At 36.5% G+C, this 19,839-nt stretch overlaps 1 protein-coding gene and 1 pseudogene across 3 annotated transcripts; both read left to right on the top strand.

The window, feature by feature from the left end:
- Positions 1–3,805: 3,805 nt before the first annotated feature.
- On the top strand, positions 3,806–11,269 carry agtrap (angiotensin II receptor-associated protein). 2 transcript variants are annotated; one of them, XM_079396277.1, is made up of 5 exons: positions 3,806–3,970; positions 4,938–4,972; positions 5,481–5,592; positions 5,919–6,123; positions 9,984–11,269. In XM_079396277.1, the coding sequence occupies exons 1-5, from the start codon at positions 3,944–3,946 to the stop codon at positions 10,088–10,090; spliced, it is 486 nt and encodes a 161-aa protein (XP_079252403.1). In that variant the 5' UTR covers positions 3,806–3,943; the 3' UTR covers positions 10,091–11,269. The 2 variants fall into 2 exon arrangements, with proteins under 2 accessions (XP_079252403.1, XP_079252404.1); XM_079396278.1 differs by having other exon boundaries at positions 3,850–3,970; positions 4,938–5,105.
- Positions 11,270–13,011: 1,742 nt separating this feature from the next.
- On the top strand, positions 13,012–19,838 carry LOC306856985 (di-N-acetylchitobiase-like; annotated as a pseudogene). Its single transcript has 6 exons — positions 13,012–13,169; positions 16,256–16,364; positions 17,007–17,145; positions 18,180–18,277; positions 19,331–19,492; positions 19,624–19,838. The product of its transcript is annotated as a di-N-acetylchitobiase-like (transcript).
- Position 19,839: the final 1 nt, after the last annotated feature.

Genomic DNA, 19,839 nt, shown 5'->3' with positions numbered 1-19,839 from the left:
AAGGGTCCGGTACTGCAAATTGCCTCTAGGCGTTGAGAATGCTGTCTTGGGTTTGGCCTCTTCAGAGAGTGGTACTTGCCAGTAGCCCTTGGCGAGGTCGAGTGTGGAAATGTACCGGGCCCTTCCCAGGCGATCCAGAAGCTCATCCACTCGAGGCATTGGGTACCCGTCGAAATCTGAGACTTTGTTGAGGCGACGAAAGTCATTGCAGAAGTGGAGGGTGCCATCTGGCTTGGGGACCAGGATGATTGGGCTGGTTCGATCACCCCTAACTTCAGCATTTGTTGAATTTCCTCTTCAATAGCCTGCCGGCGAGCCTCAGGTATTCGGTAGGGCCGTTGCTTAACGACGACTCCTGGTGGCGTTTTGATGTTATGTTGGAGAAGGTGAGTTTGCCCGGGGACCGTGGAGAACACATCAGAGAACTGATGTTCTAGCTCAGAAAATCAGATGTTGTAGCTCAGCTTTTTGTCCGGCGGACAGGGCGGGGTTAGTATCCACCAGCATGGGCCCCATGGCAGCGAGTGCCGTGGCCTGGTCCCAACCCACTTCTTTAGCAAATTTATATGATATAACTGTTCCGGGCTCCGCCTCCCCGGTTGTCGCACCCGGTACGTCACTGGACCGATTTTTTTTATTACCGTGTAGGGGCCCTGCTAGGTGGCCAGGAACTTGCAGGCTGCAGTGGGGACCAGTACCATCACTCGGTCGCCCGTTTGGAACTCCCGTGGCTGTGCCGCTCGGTCATAGTGGCGCTGTTGGGCCTGCTGAGCCTTCGCCAGGTGTTCCCGGACTAATGGCATGACGCGATCTATCCTTTGCCTCATTTCGGCGACATGCTCGACGAGGGTTCGCTGTAGCCTTTTTTCCTCCCCCCTACGCTGGGCGACACAATAGAGCAGGCCGTTCTCAACAATGAAATGTGGGAGAGGATGGGGTTTTGGCCGCGTATCTTTTCCCTCCACTGCACACACTTGTGACCAGCAGTGTTTCAGGCGGTCGTCCTCCCGCTGGGCTCGGCCAAACGAGCCCCCTCCCGTGACCTGTTGAAAGACATCATAAAAGACGTTAGGATTCTGGGAAGGGGACTCACCATCGCCACGGAGGCCAGGAGAATGGGGCGGCGACGAGGTTTCTTGGCTGTGTGATGCCTCAGCGGACCCCCTTTGGGCTGGCAGGCTGTGTGGCTGCGGTGAGCAGGGCCTCAAAGCCCGGCCAGTCTCGTCCCAGCAAAAGGTCGTTCACAATACCGATCTCCACGGGCCATTCAAATCCGTTAAAGGATTGTTAGGCTGCATTAATTAGATCAACCGGAACCGGGAATACTCCCCATAACACACGATGTACTCGTTACGTCGTAAGAAGAATGGCATCCACTCTAATATTTGTCTGTTTCTTCCTTTATCTGTTTCTCAGTCTGTGTTCGGATCAGATGGTGGATCGGCGCCTGATCGTCGGCGGACACATACAGGTATATATATATATATATATATATATATATATGTATACTGTATATATATATATATTCCTACTGGCGAAAGCTAGGATATCCAATTTAAATAGGATAAAGGTAAAAATGTCTGTTTTGTTTCAATAATTAATTAATTAATTACATTGTTGAGGAGTTGCACCATTGACATTTTACAACCTTGTCTTAAAAGGCTCAAATTATGGACATAAGGGTCTGCACGTATAAAGGGTCACATTATACGTGTGTTGTTTTCTGCAGGTTGGTCACACCACATGACTTTAATTCAATGTAAAAAGTATTATCTACTGCATACAGAACTGTTTAAAAGTAGCTGCCATGAAGATAAAATCAAAAGACATGTTCCCTTACTCCTTTACCAAATGTAATCCAGCTTTGAAAAAAAGCATCACACTCTTGTGCTTTTAAGCAGATCGAGCTGATGTATTTTTGATACAGTTTTGATACAGCTTGATACATACTGGGCTTGGCTGGTCTTTGAGTGAGGCCACAGAAATGATATATCACATTCACACACATCCCGATTGCACACCCACTGCACAACACTGTTACCCCAGGAGCTGCATTGACTATAAACAGTCAATAATGCATGGGATAAGTGAGAAAATGGATGTTTCCTTAGTAGATGATATTCAATAATTCATATACATTTAGTAGATGATATTCAACGTAAGAAATCTGTGATTTAAGTAACACAGGAAATTTTACTGTATTGCGTGGTAGCAGTACATTTTGTAACACATCCGGAAGATTCTTCCCTTTTTTCTAAACATCAAATGTGTATCAGTACAGGATTGTGCAGATTGTATGTTTTTCAACATATTCTGTAGAACATTTAAGTGGAGTATATGCCATGATTTTACAGTGTTTTTCATGGTTGACAGGACATTGCTAAATAAGTGAAAACGAATAGCACATTTTCTCCACGTTTTAAGGTATCCTGCATGACCATAGCACCAACAAGTTGGAATTAGTGGCATACAAATGCTCTAATTAACTCAAATTAGGGGTTTGTTCATACCCTAAGAATGAACAAGAGTAAAGGTGCAGTCACACTACACTTTTCGTTACATTGGTTTTTCTATTTCTACATTGACTATTCATATATATTCCAATGCTGGAGATAGGAAAGGCACGTTCATGGGAATTTTGGTGCATTATATGTTTGTTGAACTCTGTCCTGCAAATTTGCATCAAGTGAAGATGTCTGACCAATAGGAGGTTGATATATCAATGTGACCTCTAGGCAGAAATAAAATAACGAAACCTTTAGTTCTTGCAGCATTTGTGTAAAATATAGTAGATTGCATATTTTTACATTTTAGATGTATTACAAACCACCCAATGTCCACAGAAATTTTGCTTGCTCAAAGTCTGTTGTGACTGTGGCTTAATAGTGAAACTAGCTTCAGCAAACACACACACTACATCCTATGTGCATCATAACACTGTAATTTGTGAAGACAAGCGTAATGTATATCAGAGGTCAAAAAGGAAGATGAACCTTTCTTCCAGACACTCAAACAACAAAGGAACTAATTTCCCATATGACATGAAAACCTTCCAAAGCAGATTTTGGTTCCTCTAAGCTAATTGAGCAAATCTGGGCTATTCATCAGACTTAGATAGTGACATATTCTTCCAATGAACTGTCCCAGCTGTTATTAAAATCATGGACCACAGCTGGCTAATTGGACCAGCAGCATGATCTATCAAATTCAGCTTTGTTGTATTTAGTAATTTCATGTCCATAAGTGTGTGTGTGTGTGTGTATAGGAGCATTGGACAAATCATTTATGAGCACAGGCTATATTTAATTTAGATATAATGAATGTGCCAAGAGGTTTGTGCAATTTATTTTGGTTGTTTCTGCTATGACAAGTCTTTAAAGGGCTGCGTATTAAAATAACATGAGCCACAAATCAATGGGAGCTGAAGAGTAACTTGTCTAAACTCTGATTAGATGAATTTATATTTTTCTAGTGCCAAACAACATGCACAATGACAGAACACATAAAGGAAAAGGAAAAACAAACAAACAAAAAAAACCCTATGGATGGTTGAAATCCGTGTGACCCTTTACTGTATTGAGACATTTCCTAGTTAGTTAAACTTCCAAATGTGACAACATACCCTGATCTCTGTTATAACATTCAGAAAACGTTATAGTAAATATGCACAGTAGAAATTAAAACATTGTTTACAGTGACATAAATGCATAGACACACAGGTTGTCCACTTCTGCTCTCATATGTTCAGATGGAGTAATGAGTAGAGGGAGGTGTAGTCACATGGCTCTGGTCAGGCTGTTGTCACATGGTTTATGTTTGCAGTCACTTCAGAGAGCTGGGCAAACTTCTGTTGCACACAGTTACGATGAAAGTGTTTCAGGCTTCCTTTGTGAAACACTGAAAACTACAGAGGGACAATAAATCGGAAAGGGGCAGTGATACTATGGAAATACCAGCCATAAATCTCAAGGTAATATTTTTAAGTTACACTATGTGTGTTGTATAGTGAGTACATTGAGATAAAAAGAATTTCATTGCTAAATGATCCATCAAAAAACTTTAAAGATCAAAAGAAAAAAGGAAACTGTTCTTTTATTTAAAAATATTTTTACACTTTATGACACAGGAAACATTACATTTGTTAAATAATTTATTAGTACTTTTTTTATCATGAAAAAGTTTTGTTACAAGCTGGCTTCCTACTTCCTTGATTTTAATTCCACTTCTTACTATTGTATGTCAATGGGTGTGTTTCAAAACCGGTAATGTTATTTTGTTATAAACAGGAACCAGCAATATTCTGAATGGATATAGTAGTGTTGTAAATACATATATATTCTTCATTTTGGACAGAATTGTTCTTTTGTATGGGTTCATATCCTCATCATTTTAGAAACACATTGCCTTTATTAAAGGTATTTGTATTTGTTCTGGGCACAGTGATTTTTAGAAATGTACCAGATCATAGGTGGAGCAAGATTTTTGGGCATGTAGGCCCAAAAAAGCCCATGACTGAATACTTACCGGGTCTGAGTCATGGCCTCTATGTCTAGGGAACAGATTTGTACTTTTACTCATGAGCTGCACTGTGTCTGTGTGTGCATGTTTATGTGGTTTATGAGGACACAAATTTGTATAATGACATGGGTATGACAGAGGTATTACAATATGAAGGTGGTTTATGAGGACACTGCCTATGTCCCCATAATTCAAAAGGCTTAAAAAACATACTAAATGGTGTTTTTTTGAAAATCTAAAAATGCACAAAGTCTCCTGTGAGGGCTAAGTTTAGGTGTAGGGTTGGTGTAGGGCAATAGCACACACAGTTTGTTCAGTATAAAAACCATTACGCCTATGGAGAGTCCCCATAAACCACAAAAACCAACATGTGTGTGTGTGTGTGTGTGTGTGTGTGTGTGTGTGTGATTTCTCTGCAGGCCATCGTGTTGCTTCACTGGTTACTGACAGTCTGGTGAGAGTTATGGAGCATTTGCCTTTCTCTTTTCTGTTTTCCCGCACTAACCTGAGGAATTTCACCAGTTCTCAGTTCAGCAGAAATGGAAATACATTTCTTCTTCAGGCTAAAAAAAGTCACGCCTGTAAATGTGTGTGTATGTAAATATTTGAAGCCATGTAAATATTGTATTGTATAAACAAATTATGCAATAGATTATTTTGAATTAATTTTAATTGATATCTTCTCTTAGTTAGTGTGGCATAATGTCTGTAGTAGCAACTGGAGGTTGCGGAAATATGCTTTGCATTTAGGTGGTACTTGAAGCTTGAATGCTCTGACAGTAGAAAATTGCTTATTATAAAATGTATTTTTGGATCAGAGGACAATTAAGTGCTCATTTGCTATATTAAACAAAACACACACACATTATAGTTTTATTTATTTATTTTAGCAAACTGAGTTATATTGACAGCCCTAATTAAAATAGTAGTCTTAAAAGATTTGAATGCATGTTTGTATGCAGGGCATGCTTGCATCCCTGGCTTCCTACTTCTTATGTGTTGGGGAACGTGAGTGTTCTTGCAGTGGGAGTGTGGGCCATTGCGCAGAGAGACTCCATTGATGCTGTATTAATGGTAGGTGTGACTTTTTTTACATCCAAGAAGAACATGATTTTGAGGTCACGATGACAGATAATAAATCCACAACTTGAGTCTTGCATAGCCAGAATTTTGACTGAGAGTTACAGCTAACTGTCGGTTAAAAACAACCCTTTTAGACAGGAAAAGAGCATCTGAATGACGTGTAAAGCAAGAAATTACAGTTGTTTAAAGCCAGCCGATCAGATTAGAGTTTACAAGATGGCCCATGAGCATACTGAGATTATTTTTTGACCTTCTTATGTGTTTGCACATAGTATTTTTTGTCTACTAATATGTGATCTCTGCTCTGCTTCATTCAGTTCTTGATTGGGTTGGCAGTGACCATCCTGACTGACATTGTTCATTTTGGGCTGCTCTATGCGGCTGCTGAAGCCAACTTTGGGAGCAGCTTGTTCCGCTTTAGTGGCGGCATGGCCATCCTGAGCCTGCTGCTCAAACCTGTTTCCTGCTTCTTTGTCTACCAGATGTACCGTGAGCGGGGTGGCGAATACAACGTCAGCTTCGGTAAGTGGGTGAAGGCCTGGGGGAGAAAGAATAATGGGTGACTGATTCATTTTGGTCCAGACTGATTTCTGACGCATGTCAAAGTCTTTCTGTGAGGTTAAAATGCCAGCATTGTTCGCTTTGGTTTGTTTAAAGCATTATTGAGCCTATTTTAGGCATTGTAATTCTTAGGTTACTGATTGTGGAGCACAAGCAGAGTATTTAATTCAGAATGGCAAGCAAAATTAGTTAAAAGAGGAGCAGATAATTGAGTTTTAGGGCTGGTCACAAGGCAGATGCCTGACAGAGTGGCCCACAGAAAAGAAAAGAGTCAGACAGCTTTACTGATTTCTGCAGTCTGAAAAACAGGGCTTGGGCCGAAAGGGATCAGGCCAGTTTCGACTGATTCCTCACTGTTAAAGGGTTACTCCACTCCAAAATAAACTTCGTCATTAATCACTTACCCCCCATGTCATTCCAAACTCGTAAAAGCTTTGTTTGTCTTCGGAATTTAAGATATTTTGGATGATAACCGGGAGGCTTGTGACTGTCCTATTGACTGCCAAGTAAATAACATTGTCTATAGACCCAGAAAAGTATGAAAAGCATCGTCAGAATAGTCCATCTGCCATCAGTGGTTCAATCTGAATTTAATGAAGCGACGAGAACACGACGAGAGCTCTTCTGTAGAGTCAGCCGCGCCACAAGGATACGCCTTCTATGTATATTTATGCTTTGATTTGAACGAAAACAGCGTATCTGGTATGCGGCTGACATATTTCATATTTATACTTGATGTGGGGAAAAAAAGCAATTTAAAGCAATTTAACATAAGGCAGCAACATAAAAAAACATGAAAAAAAATGCTTAAACATAAAACATAATTTAAACTCAAATCAGCATTTCATCTACATTTATTCAGTTGGTAAGTATCTATACTGTACAATAATCAGAACAGTGTACAGTCAATCTTGAGTATTTCAGAAACTCTAGATTTCAAGATACAAAATCCATTGGGGTTTATACTGACTGACTGTTAATAATTTTCTACTTGATTGTTTTACTGTAACCAGTAATGATATTTTACTCAAGACACATTTTTAATTCTAGATTCAGGCCTGTTTTGTGTGTTTGTTATTTATCTAGTGTTTGTTCCTCTCCTTCATGCTCTTTCTGTGACTTCCTGTCTTCATGCTCTGCCCTGCTTGCTGTCTCGCTGTCTTCTGTCTCTCAGACCTGGAAACATCCATGGACAGTCGCTGCACCACAGACAGTGCTGATAGCACACTGCTCAGCCGTCGCTACTGAACCTTCCCTCCTTTTCCTCCTGCAGTCCTGTTTAGCTTTCTCTAAAACAAGGAGTTTTCATCTCTGAGCTGCTGCGGTGCAATTCATGTCGACTTATTTTCTTGCTCTTCTTCACATAATGTCTTGGTATTTATGTTTTTTAGCACTTCATATTATTTCCTGCATTTTAATGTCTTGTGCAAGTGTTTTTTTTTTTCATTCTTTGTGCATTTATTTTTGCTTGATGTTATAATAATGCGTATAGCTACATTTGTTTACTCTGTGTGTGTTTGTGTGTGTGTGTGTGTGTGTGTGTGTGTTTACATGTGGTTTCAGAAGAATAATCAATTTTGTTAGAAGTCTCTGTGTCATAATTTTAATACACAATGCTCAGAATTTACTACAGAAAGTTTATAAATATATTTGTAGGTTTATAGTAATTTTACAATCACATTTAACATTTAACCTAAGTTGACCAAAGTGCTGTACAGAATAGAATAAAAACTCAGAAATAAGATGAATAAAACAAGACTATCATATTTAAAACACACCAATAACAAAAAAACAATTAAACCAATGATCAAGGAGTACTGAAAGCTAGAGAGAATAGATATGTCTGCATTTTGCACTAGTTGTAGACGAGAGAGGGAAGACTGAGAAATAAATAAAGTGATAAAGTGAATTACAATAGTCTAAACGAGTTGTTACAAAAGCATGGACCACCATGGATAATAATATTATATTATATAATTTGCATGCTGCACCATGGTTTGTCTGAATACTAGATTCTGATTTTAGATTAGCTGGCAGGTATGCACATGTAAGTTCTATATTAATACACTGCTTTCATTGACGCACACACACACACACACACACAGAGAGAGAGAGAAAGAGAGGGAGAGAGAGAGATTGCGCTGCACACACAAAAAATATTCAGGAGCACAGAAGTCAAGTCAAGACAAATCACCTTTATTTATATAGCGCTTTATACAATATTGATTGTATCAAAGCAGCTTTACAGTGTCAACAGAAAAATAGTTTCAGTAATACAAGAGGACAATGCACAGAAACGTGTTGTCAATGCTGCCCCACAACTTGTATTATTAAAATAGCTTAGTTACTAGATCGCTACATTATATTCTTCAGCAACAAGGAATTAAAATTGCTGTTTAAGTAACTAAACTCACAACTTCATTGTCTGAAAAAATGACCATGGTATAAGCGGTATAATGCACGTCTAACTGTTTATCATTTTAATTTCCTTGCCTATGGCCTGGAACGCTCGGCTCCATGCATCCTCGCAACTCAACATAGGACATGTGGTGTGGAAAACAGATGGATAAAATATTTAGTATACTTTTTTTGAAGTATTATTTTATAACAACCTGTTACATAGTCTTAAAATTGTTTGTTCAGTTGTCTCTACTGAGGGCAACATCTATTGAAAAAGCAAGGATTTCTCCGTATGACAATACATGTTTTTTAAATAAAAAAAATAAAAATAAACAGAGTGCACCTTTGATTGAGAAACTAGGTTAAAACTTATTTATGTTGACCATAATATTGTTTGTTAATGTAAGATATTATTGTGTTGAAAGGGAAATCTAGTTTTGGGTTGGTTGTGCGTTTCTGTGTTGAAGCCTTCCAAGAACATTATTAAGAACCACACCACGTGTTACACAAGGTTTTATTTTCTAGGTGTAGTGGTATTTTCTGCCTGAATGGTCACAGAAGTGCTGATTTACTGCACTGTCTTAGCAGTCAATATTTGCCTGGGTTTTTATTGCGCAATAAAAGGAATTGTGTTATTTTAAATTATTTATTGACATTGGATTTCTCAAGCTGTGTTTTAATAAATGGAAGCAATAGCAAATTGATCCTTTTTCTTGAATGATGTTTTGTTTTTACAAAGCACTTTCTCATGCTTGAGATATTGGGCCTATAATGTAATTGAAAACATTTACCTCTGTGCCTGAATTGCTCACAATGCAGTGAAACCGTCTCTTCATTGGTATTCTGTTGATGTGCGATGGGATTTCTTCAGTTAATCTATCATAAAAGGAATCCCGAGGCTGAATAAACAAGTTTAGGCGCATATTGCTCCAGCGCTACCCGAGTAAATCGCATATGCTGCAGCTGTCCAGGAATTATAGGAATCTTTATGTTTCTCGTTTAGCAATAAGTGCGTTTAATTCATATAACCTCATGCCTGAATATTTAACCCGATCTCATGGGAAAACATGAATTCATATGAAGTGAATCATACTAAAAAAGTACTATTTTTAGAAAAAAGCATGAAGACATGAAGGTCCACCTCTAAACAGAGCCATAAACGTCAATGGGATGTGCAAAAATGAAGGAATGAGATTGTATTCATAAAAATTAGCTACCAATTCGCAAAAACGTAAAACAGTTACAAACTGACTGTGTTGCGATGTTCCATTTGTGCAGTCTGAGTCTTTTTTTTATTAGAATGCAATTTCTGAACTAGTGTAATTTTGATTTATTTTATAGTCACAATATATTTTAACAATGCAAACTGAAATTACTGTTGAGTATGCAAAGGTTCAGCGTTTTTTATCTTTTAATTTAAGGTTTTCCAAGGATAGCTCAAAACAGAGATGCCTACCAGTCCATTGACCACCAGGACCAGTCTGGCAGCTCTGCAGAGGCTGGCAAACCTGGACCACCTTCCTACTAAACAAAGACCAAACCCAAGATATAACCAACCATCTTTCTTTGCTGCCAATGCCATAATGCATAAGGAATTTTTGTCTGGGTTATGTTTTTTTTTAATATGATATTTTGTATTTCTTGTACACAGTACAAGATTCAAAAACACCAACGAGAGGTTTTGAGCTATTTAAACAGCTTTACATTTGGTTGGTTTTCAGCCTGAGAGTTACGAAGCTCATAATGTGCAGTTTCATCTTAGAAAGGTCTCCTGAAGCTGTATTTTGGGGTGTTTAGCAGCTCTCCTGCTAAGTGTCCATCTGTTACTGTTGGTCAATTATTACTTCTATTCCGAGACTGTTATACTGTAGTTTTCTACATTTATTTACTTCATTTAATATTTGTTCGCAGTGGGACTCCAACATTTGTTTATTTTGTAAGTATTTCAAGGATTCGAAAGATTCTTGTTAAACCATATGCCATGCAATCTGTTCCATATTTATATAGTGCAATTCATTAGATCGGTCATGCACTAGATTATTTATTTGCTAAGCTTGGTAATGCGGAGTTTGGACATATGAGGGTTGGGATTTCCTAATTTTGAGACCTATAAATCAAAAGTGATATAGGATTTGATGTAGGAATGTATTTAGATACAATCAATTATGTAAATGAGCGTTAAGCACTTGCTAACATTAAAACATGGAGATTGTATTGGTTTTTTGAAGGAAATGCTGGTATCAGTGTACCAATATCAACAGATTTGTTACAGAATTAATTCATCTATTATGTTCCATTATTGTCCTTAAATGTGCTTTAGATTAAAGATTAGCTCACCTAAAAAAATTGAATTCTGTCATTATTTAATCATCCTCATGTCAATGAATGGGGAACGTCAATTTTGCATTCCATGTTCAAATGAAATTACTTTAACAAGCATTTTATTTTCGGGTGAGCTATTCACAACTGTGAGGGTTATTTTAACAGCTTCAGAAGACAATATACGACTTTACAGGTATGTACTTTTACAGTATAATGTAGTTTGTTTACATAAATAAACTGCATGGTCATAGTTCATGCGCAACATGCGCAAATACTTTGCATATCAAGATCATGTTAAAACTTAAATGTGAAAGTGTTTTAGATAGAACTTTTTGTTTCCTCATCAGAAAATAAATGCTGTAACATTGAGCAATTTAGTACTTTTAAATGTTGTCATCTATTTGAGTCTGATACTGATCATACTGTAGCTTGAGTCCTTATGAAATCAAGTAGTTCTCTGTCCTTCTTTACATCAGTTCAGTGCTATTGCTGTCTCTTGTGTGTCAATTTGGCTTAATCTGTTAACTGTTGAGTCAAACATCTTGAAGCAACACATTAAAGTTGCACCAGATTGACCACAGAAACCAGAACTCTTATCTGAAATTTTGGACAGCTCTCAAAATATGCTGATATGTCCCCTGATTTAATTTTTCTGCAGACAGATGCAACAATATCTCATAAGGCATTTATTGAAGGATTAGGTTTATTTTAAGGTGTCCCTGTTACAGTGTAATTACACAATAAGTACTGAGTAATACTAATTATACTCTATTAGTAATACTCTAGGTATAGGGTTAGGATTGCTTGCTTGCACACTTGATTTTGCTACATTTACAGTCATTTAGCAGATGCTTTCATCCAAAGCGACTTACAAAAGAGGACAACGGAAGCAAACAAACCAACAAAAGAGCAACAATATGTAAGTGTATAATAATTTTTTGTATAATAAACAGAAAACAAGTAGATAAAATAGAAAAAGAACAGAGAACGCTAGAGGTTAGTGTTAATGTGTAATAAGGACACTGTAAAATAAAGTGTTACAAATGACTGTTTTTATTAATCTTGAATTTTTATCTGAACATCAACACCAACATTTGTTAGATTTAATAACAACTGTTTCAGTTCTGTTTAGTCTACAACATCTAAATTCTTTATATTCTTCTGTTCATTTCCACAGTGGTAAGAAGCACGGATGTGTACCTCGAATGATATCTGTTCAGATTACTTCCCACTGCTGGTTTTATATTCCCATTAGTGATATCACATGTTGTCATAGGAACGCCACAGTGCTCATTTAAATTAGCTTTTGGTCTTGGGTAATGTTCCAGGTTTCATTGGCAAGAAGGATCTTTTATGTGGGCTTCATCGTATTGTTTAAAAAATAGGGGCGGTGAAAGTTATTTCAATATTTTAGTATTCAGTATTTTAGATCTCTTTGCTAGTTGATCTGTAACATTATCAGTGCTATCATTTTTGAGTTTTGTCATCTTTTTGTAGCCATAGAGTTAGAAATTAGAAATAACAGATTTTTATATCGTGAATACTGACCTGGGGTGCGTTTCCCAAAAGTATTGTTAACTAACTATGGTCGTTAGTTCCACTGAACTCTATTGGTAACGATGGAACTTACAACGCTTTTGGGAAACGCACCCCTGGCTGATAGAAGTGCAGCTTTGGCCAATCAAAAGCTGAGGTCCAGAACAACTGTTGTACAGTCATATTTATTATACCCTATACTTTTCTCTTTTTTTCCAGTTGAACCCTTTACAAAAGTGACTATGACTTTTTAAACAGTGTGTGTGCCTTCTAAGGCTGTGACTATATATAACAATAATAAGCCATGGTTTAATAAATAAATTAAAATATTATGGAGGGAGAAGCACAAGGTATTTAACAGTGGGGATAAAGAGCTTTATAAAATCATTAAAGGCGACTTTGAAAAAGCTGTTAAAAAGGCAAAAGGAAATTATAAGTGTACGTTAGAAAATAAGTTGAAGATCAATGACACCTATGGTGTATGGAAAAGTTTAGAGCAGATCACATGCTATAAGATAAAATCTTGTTATCTCTGATGATATTACATTGCCTGATGAACTTCATGCGTTCTACAGTCGCTTTGAAAACACAATGGAGGCACAGGCTGGTCAGGCGATGCTGCCCTCCTGGCCCTGTACTATGAGTCCTTCTTTTAAAATAGAGGAATATGAAGTCAGGAATCTGCTGCAGAGGCAGAACAGCAGAAAGGCAGCAGGCCCTGACTCCATATCATCTGCAACATTGAAGAGGTGTGCGTTCATGCTTGCCCCAGTATTCACTGATATATTCAACTGGTCATTAAGAGTATGCAGAGTTCCAGCATGTTTTAAAGCAGCTGTTATAATACCAGTGCCGAAAAAGTCGAATATTAGTTGCTTAGATGATTACAGACCAGTGGCCCTAACTTCAGTTGCTATGAAAATCTGCGATTGGTGCTTAGGTATCTAATTTCTAAAATCAGTTTGGATTCTCACCAATTCACCTATAAGGCTAATAGGTCGGTTGATGATGCTGTGGCTCTGTGTATCCACTCAATTCTGCAACATCTTGAAGACCCCAATACTTATGCCAGAGTCCTTTTTGTGGACTATAAATCGTCATTTAATACAATTATTCCAGTTAAACTTTTTGATAAATTAAAGCAATTGGGGATTCAACACTCCCTTGCTTTCTGGATTTTGGATTTTTTGCAGAACAGAACCCAAGTAGTTAAAATTAATAATATACTTATAGTCTCAAGACAATAAGTGTGGGGTCCCCAAAAGGATGTGTATTGTCACCATTATTATACTCTGTATACACTAATGATTATGTTTCACATTGTAATTCAGTGCAAATTTTTAAGTTTGCTGATGACACAACATTGATTGGTTTAATAACAAATGATAACGAATTGGACTATAGAAGGGAGGTTTCTATACTGTTTAATTGAAGTTGCACTCATAATTTGACGTTGAATGTCCTAAAAACAAAGGAAATGGTGTTTGATTTCAGACGGAGGACAAATGCTGTTTTGCCATTGACTATTAATGGTCAGGACATTGAAAATGTTCAATGTTTTAAGTTTCTCTGGACTACCATCTCTGCAACGTTAAAGTGGGATGACAACCTAAGAGGCATTTTCAAAAAAAATCTCATCAAAGGCTTTTTTCTTAAAACAGTTTAAAAAGTTTGGCATATCTAAAGTTGGTATGTTGAATTTTTATAGAGCTGTCATTGAAAGCGTGCTGACTTTTTCACTTATAGTGTGGTTTGGTAGCTCCACAGCTCAGCAGAGAAGTCAGATTAATAATATAACTCGGGTTGCTTTGAAAATTATTGGTTATGATCTTCCCACTATTGATGAGATTTATGTCTCACGTTTGCAGAAAAAAGGCTTAAAAATCCAGAAAGATCCTTTACATCCAGCCAGACACCTCTTTATGCCTCTTCCTTCAGGCAGACGCCTTAGAGCAAATAAAACTAAGTCTACACGTTTTTTTGAACAGCACTTATTGTAGGATTGTTCACGCTCTTAATTCCTCTGCTGTCTATGCATCTGTATTTCACTCCTTATAATTGATGGGACATATATAGCCGTCTATGTATGTATATATTTATGTTTGTATTTTAATGTTTGTTATTATTGTTGATGAGCTTACCAAAGCAAATTCCAAACAACTAAGGTGTTTGGCAATAAATAAATAAAATAAAATTAATGCATGAAAACAATGCATGTTATGTAATTATGAATTTACATATTGTATTTTTTCATTTATTATTGTACTTCCTGTAACTGTTGACTAACCATGACCAACTCTTGACTACAAACTCTTGACTAAACAATTGATATTCTACTGTGCAGGGGCAAAAAAAAAAGAAAAGTTAATTGAACAAACTTTTATCTTTTCAAGCATATTATCAGTCACAAATGTGTCCAAACATTTGACTGTAGTGTACATTTTTATTTTTTGACTGAAACCTCAAGATGACCTCAGGAAGGCAGTATGTTGTCATAAGGTATAATTAAAGTCATTAACTTCCCTGTTGGCATGTATGAGGAAGTTCTTTGTGCTGAATGAACTGAAACTAGCAGAATGGCTGACTGATAGATACATGGGACTCCAGAAGTGTGTTTCTCCTACAGAGGGCGTACTGTGGCTCATGAAGCACCATTCACACTTCAGTTGCTGTTGCTGCTGCTGCACTGTTAAAAAAAAAAACGTTGAGCCAACTTAAAAATTTAAGGCAACCAGCTTCAGCAGATTTTTGAGTTTTCTCAAAAAGCTGCTGAAGCTGGTTGCCTTAAAATATTAAGTTGACTCAACTTTTTTTACAGTGTGGGTTGTGTGTTAAAGGGATCATGTGAAACGTGGTTAGGTTGTTACACTTAATGATCCTCAGCTATTCACTTACACAGTAACATAACATAAAAAAATGTAAATAAAAAGGAGAAGAACTGGGACATTATATTTACATTTAATCATTTAGCAGACACTATTATCCAAAGTGACAAACAAATGAGTAGAAGCAGTCAAAACCAACAAAAGGGCAATAATATGCAAGTGCTGTAACAAGACCCGGTTAGTCTAATACAGTATATGTAGCAAGGTTTTTTAAATAAAAAATTAAAGAAAACAAGTAGAAAGAATAGAAAAAGAATAGAGAACGCTAGTGTTAATGTGTCTTTTTTTAAATAAAAAGAAAACAAGTAGGGATAGAATAGAAATAGAATACAGTAGTGGTTCTTAACTCTGGCTCTTGAGGTCCACTTTAGAGGTGATGTGTTAGAGGGTGAAGTTTAAATATATATATATATATATATATATATATATATATATATAATAAAATAAATCAAGTAGATAAAACAGAAATATAATAGAGAGTAGCCTACTAACATTAGAGGGTCAATTATTATTATTATTTTTTAATATATAAAAAGATAACAAGTAGGTAGAATAGAAATAGAGAGTGCCTAGTTAAAACCAAACAGAATAAACACTTAATAAACGGTTTTATTAACATGGCTTTATGAAATAATTTGATAAGATTTAATGACATCATCCGCTTAGAATAGCTGCGCATTTTAATAAAAAATAATATGCAAAAACATTAAACTAGAATTATACATTAAAGGATCAAACAGTTTCTTTCTTTACCATGTAACGTCTCATGTGATGGAAATCATGTTATCGAATCAAACCAATGAAAGCAGTCTGATTCAGTTGACCCCACCCACTTTTTCTCATCTATCCCTTTTAAATTCAGTAGTGTCACATGTTAGTATTGTCTCTGTCTTGTTGATTTGTAGACAGGAGTTATGTTTTTCATTACAGTGATTTATCATCTGTTTTAGCATCAACGTGGATTACTGTATCTCTCTTCGTGCTAACTTTGACCGCGCAGGTGTGGTCCAGCACTTGAGGAGCTCTGTCAAGCCCATCCGATCCCAGCCGGGGTTTGAGGTGAGTGACCGTCAGTCTGGACCCATGACATTCAGACACTTTTAAGTGTGGCTGTAAGCAAGTTAGTATTTATTTGTTTATTTTTAATTAATTAATTAATTAATTCCAATGTATAGTTCACCCCAAAATGAAAATTCTGTCAAATGAAAATTATTTCTTCTGATCAATAAACACAAAAGAAGATTTTTTAAAGAATGTGAATAACAGCAGATGATGGTCCCCATTGATTTCCATAGTATGGAAAAATTACTATGGAAGTCAAGTAAATTCATACAGATTTGGAATAAATTTAGAGTGAGTAAATGATGACAAAATTTTATTTATGTGAACTACCTGCTTAACTATATTTTTAACTTTGCTTTTCCATTTTTTATTTTTTGTTTACTTTTTTTTTAACAGGCACAACATTTTATCATCACCAATTACTGCTGGATGCTGTATTGTTGAGCAATTGATAAGTTGCCTGATTTGAAGTTAATAAATTATTAGCACAACCACATAAAATTTGTTTAATGTTTAAATTTAAAATACTCTCTATCACATTGTATCATGCAATAAAGACACTGCAATTAAGACCAAAACCTATTATCTTTATACTGAGCGAAAGCTGCTAAACACAGGTAGTTAATGCATCTTTTCCAGGTTTTTGTATTTGATGTTAGGAAAAAGGCTTGGAAGTTTTATGACTGGACCAAAGTAACAACGGTTGCAGCTTTTGGAGAATATGATGCTGAACTCAAGTGTTACGCTCACTCTAAAGGAGCTTGTGTGGTCCTGAAAGGTAGGGTTCGACTGAACATATAGCAAAGTTTCACATTTTATAGGCATATATCAAATCAAACAAGATTTTTACATTTTCTAAACAGTGTGTGTGCCACTTTTCCTTGCAAAGCCCACCACCATGATGCTACGGTATTGTATGTTATTGCCAGGGCCTTGTTATTTAGTTGCTAGGGTGTTTCTAGGGTGTACTGTCCCTCCTTTAGTGTATATCTAAAGGGAATTGTTTTAAGAAAAAAAAACTAACGATTTTTAACAAGCTGCATTATTTGCATTTGTCTTTAGCAGAATGGGTGCTAGGCAATATGTGCCAAAATGTAAAACTAAAAAGTAAATTTTTTTTTTTTTTTGTATGAGCAGACTATCAGTGATCAAACTGACATTCTTTTATTCTATTGTGTTTTCTAGTGTGTGATGGTTAAAATGTTTTTCATAGGGGATGTGCATTAAAATAATACACTAAAGAGCTTTTGTACATGTTGCAAAACTTGAAGGAAACCCTGTTTTTGTACTTGTGAGCACACTTTTTTCTAAACCGGTGTCTACATAGTTTGCCCTTTTCCACAAATGTCAAATCTGACATGTCTTTCTTGATGACATTTCCAAAATTTCCCTTCTCATCACATAATCATCACATAACGTTTGAAACACACTCTTTATGTTCATTGAACAACAGTTGGTTAGACCATAAGATTATTACATATCAAGTCAACTTACCTAATACAGATTGTGTCAAAGCAGCTGTACAGTGTTAAACAAGAAAATAGTAAACAAAATGCAATCAGTAATCAGTAATGCAAACAAAATAAAATTCTGCTGTAGAGCAGCTCTAAAAAGAGGACAGTAGTTAACAGTCAATTTTTCAGTTAAAATTTATCGTTGATTAAGTAATGTCATCATCCAGCCAGTGCAGTTCTCTTCCAATAGTGTCTTTGGAATCAAGTCGACAATATTGCCAAAAATAAACTTAAGCCTGTTTTCATGTTACAAACCATTGTATAATGCACACCTAATGTTTAGACATCTGTTTTTCAGCCTATGATCAATACATCCGCATGAACATAGAGCCAAAGAAACTTGTGATGGGTGTTCCATGGTATGGTTATGACTATAGCTGCCTGAATTTTACAAAGGTAACAATTTATTTTTGATATTTTCAGTACTTGATTTGAAATGACATGCAGTACTAGAGCTGTTCGAAATAGAAGAAGTTGTGATATGCAGTGCAATAAACTTTCATTTTAGATTAAAATACATTATCTAGTTTATTGCATATATGGAATAAACAAAGTTGCAAAGAACTTGCTTTGGGAAGATAGTATTTCCTCTCTGAGTAGCCATTTCTCTTTGAATATGGTCATAGCATGTAAAACCCATATACTTCCAAACAACCTTTCTTGTTTTGGCACCATATCATCTTCTGCACCTGCAGCACTTGCGATTTCTTTCACCATTCTTGGCGAAATTGTATGATATCATACAAAATATATGACTTTTATATTATAGTTGATTATAGTGAGGTTTAGGTTTGGGTTGTAAGACAACCTAGCTCCTACAACTTCTTACAGTTTTACATAAATGATTACTATTATGACCAGATCCAACATACAAACACTGTTAAACATTGTGCATGCAAACTTTGGAATAGCAAATGCAAACTAAATCAAATTTTGAGACTGAGACTGCAGCTGTGCTCATTGTCTTGAATATTTCCCACATGAATCTCATGACTCATCAGCTTTTTTAGAAAAATATCAAGCTGGTACTTAATACTATAAATTTCACAATTTTTCTGTCAAAGGTTTATGTTATGAGATCTGGTAATGCAGTTTTTGGTCATATTTTCTGTTGGCCAAGATTTCGGCGTATTCACACAACACCTCATTATACAATAGTTTAAGTTGTGTGCTTTAAATGAACCATACACAGAATATTTCCACGCAAACGTACAGTAAACAATTGCCTGCAGATGGACAACAATAAGGAATTGACTATGATGCAAATCTGACCCTTGACTAAACACAAATACACATTCATGTATAGGAGTAAAAACACTGCATCTCTGATTCATTGATATAGTACAAAAGTAATGGTATTTAAATTAGGTTGAGTTGAGTTAGAATAGACAGAATAAATGACATTTTTAACTGCTATGCTGTTCGGCACGCTCTTTGTTTTTATAACAGGGTGGAATATGTACAATTCCAAAAGTGCCATTCAGAGGGGCTCCATGTAGCGATGCATCCGGCAAACAGATTCCCTACAGCATCATGATGAAACAGATCAACAGCTCAATATCCGGACGACTGTGGGATGAGAACCAGCGAGCTCCATATTATAATTACAAGGTACTGTATCACTTCTGTATCAAAAGTTCAATACTTACTGAAATACTTTTGTAAAACAGCATTTTCAAGTGGACAGTTTCACTGTTCACAGACCAGTTATTTCCTTAAAATTTATAAGATTTTATTTACAGGACACAGAAGGCAGGGTCCATCAGGTGTGTATGATGACCCTGAAAGCATTGCTCTGAAAGCTGCCTATGTGGCACAACATGGTCTGAAAGGAATTGGAATGTGGAACGGAAATCTCTTGGACTACAGTAGTGACCCAATCGCCCATCAACATACGATGGACATGTGGCACGCCCTTACACCCAGTGAACACAGGGAGTCTGCTGCCGTCCCCTAGC

This window comes from Barbus barbus (genome assembly GCF_936440315.1).
Source record: "Barbus barbus genome assembly, chromosome: 37".
Taxonomy (NCBI): Eukaryota; Metazoa; Chordata; class Actinopteri; order Cypriniformes; family Cyprinidae; genus Barbus; species Barbus barbus.
Note: the sequence above shows the minus strand (reverse complement) of the source record. Positions and strands in the feature narration are given on the sequence as shown.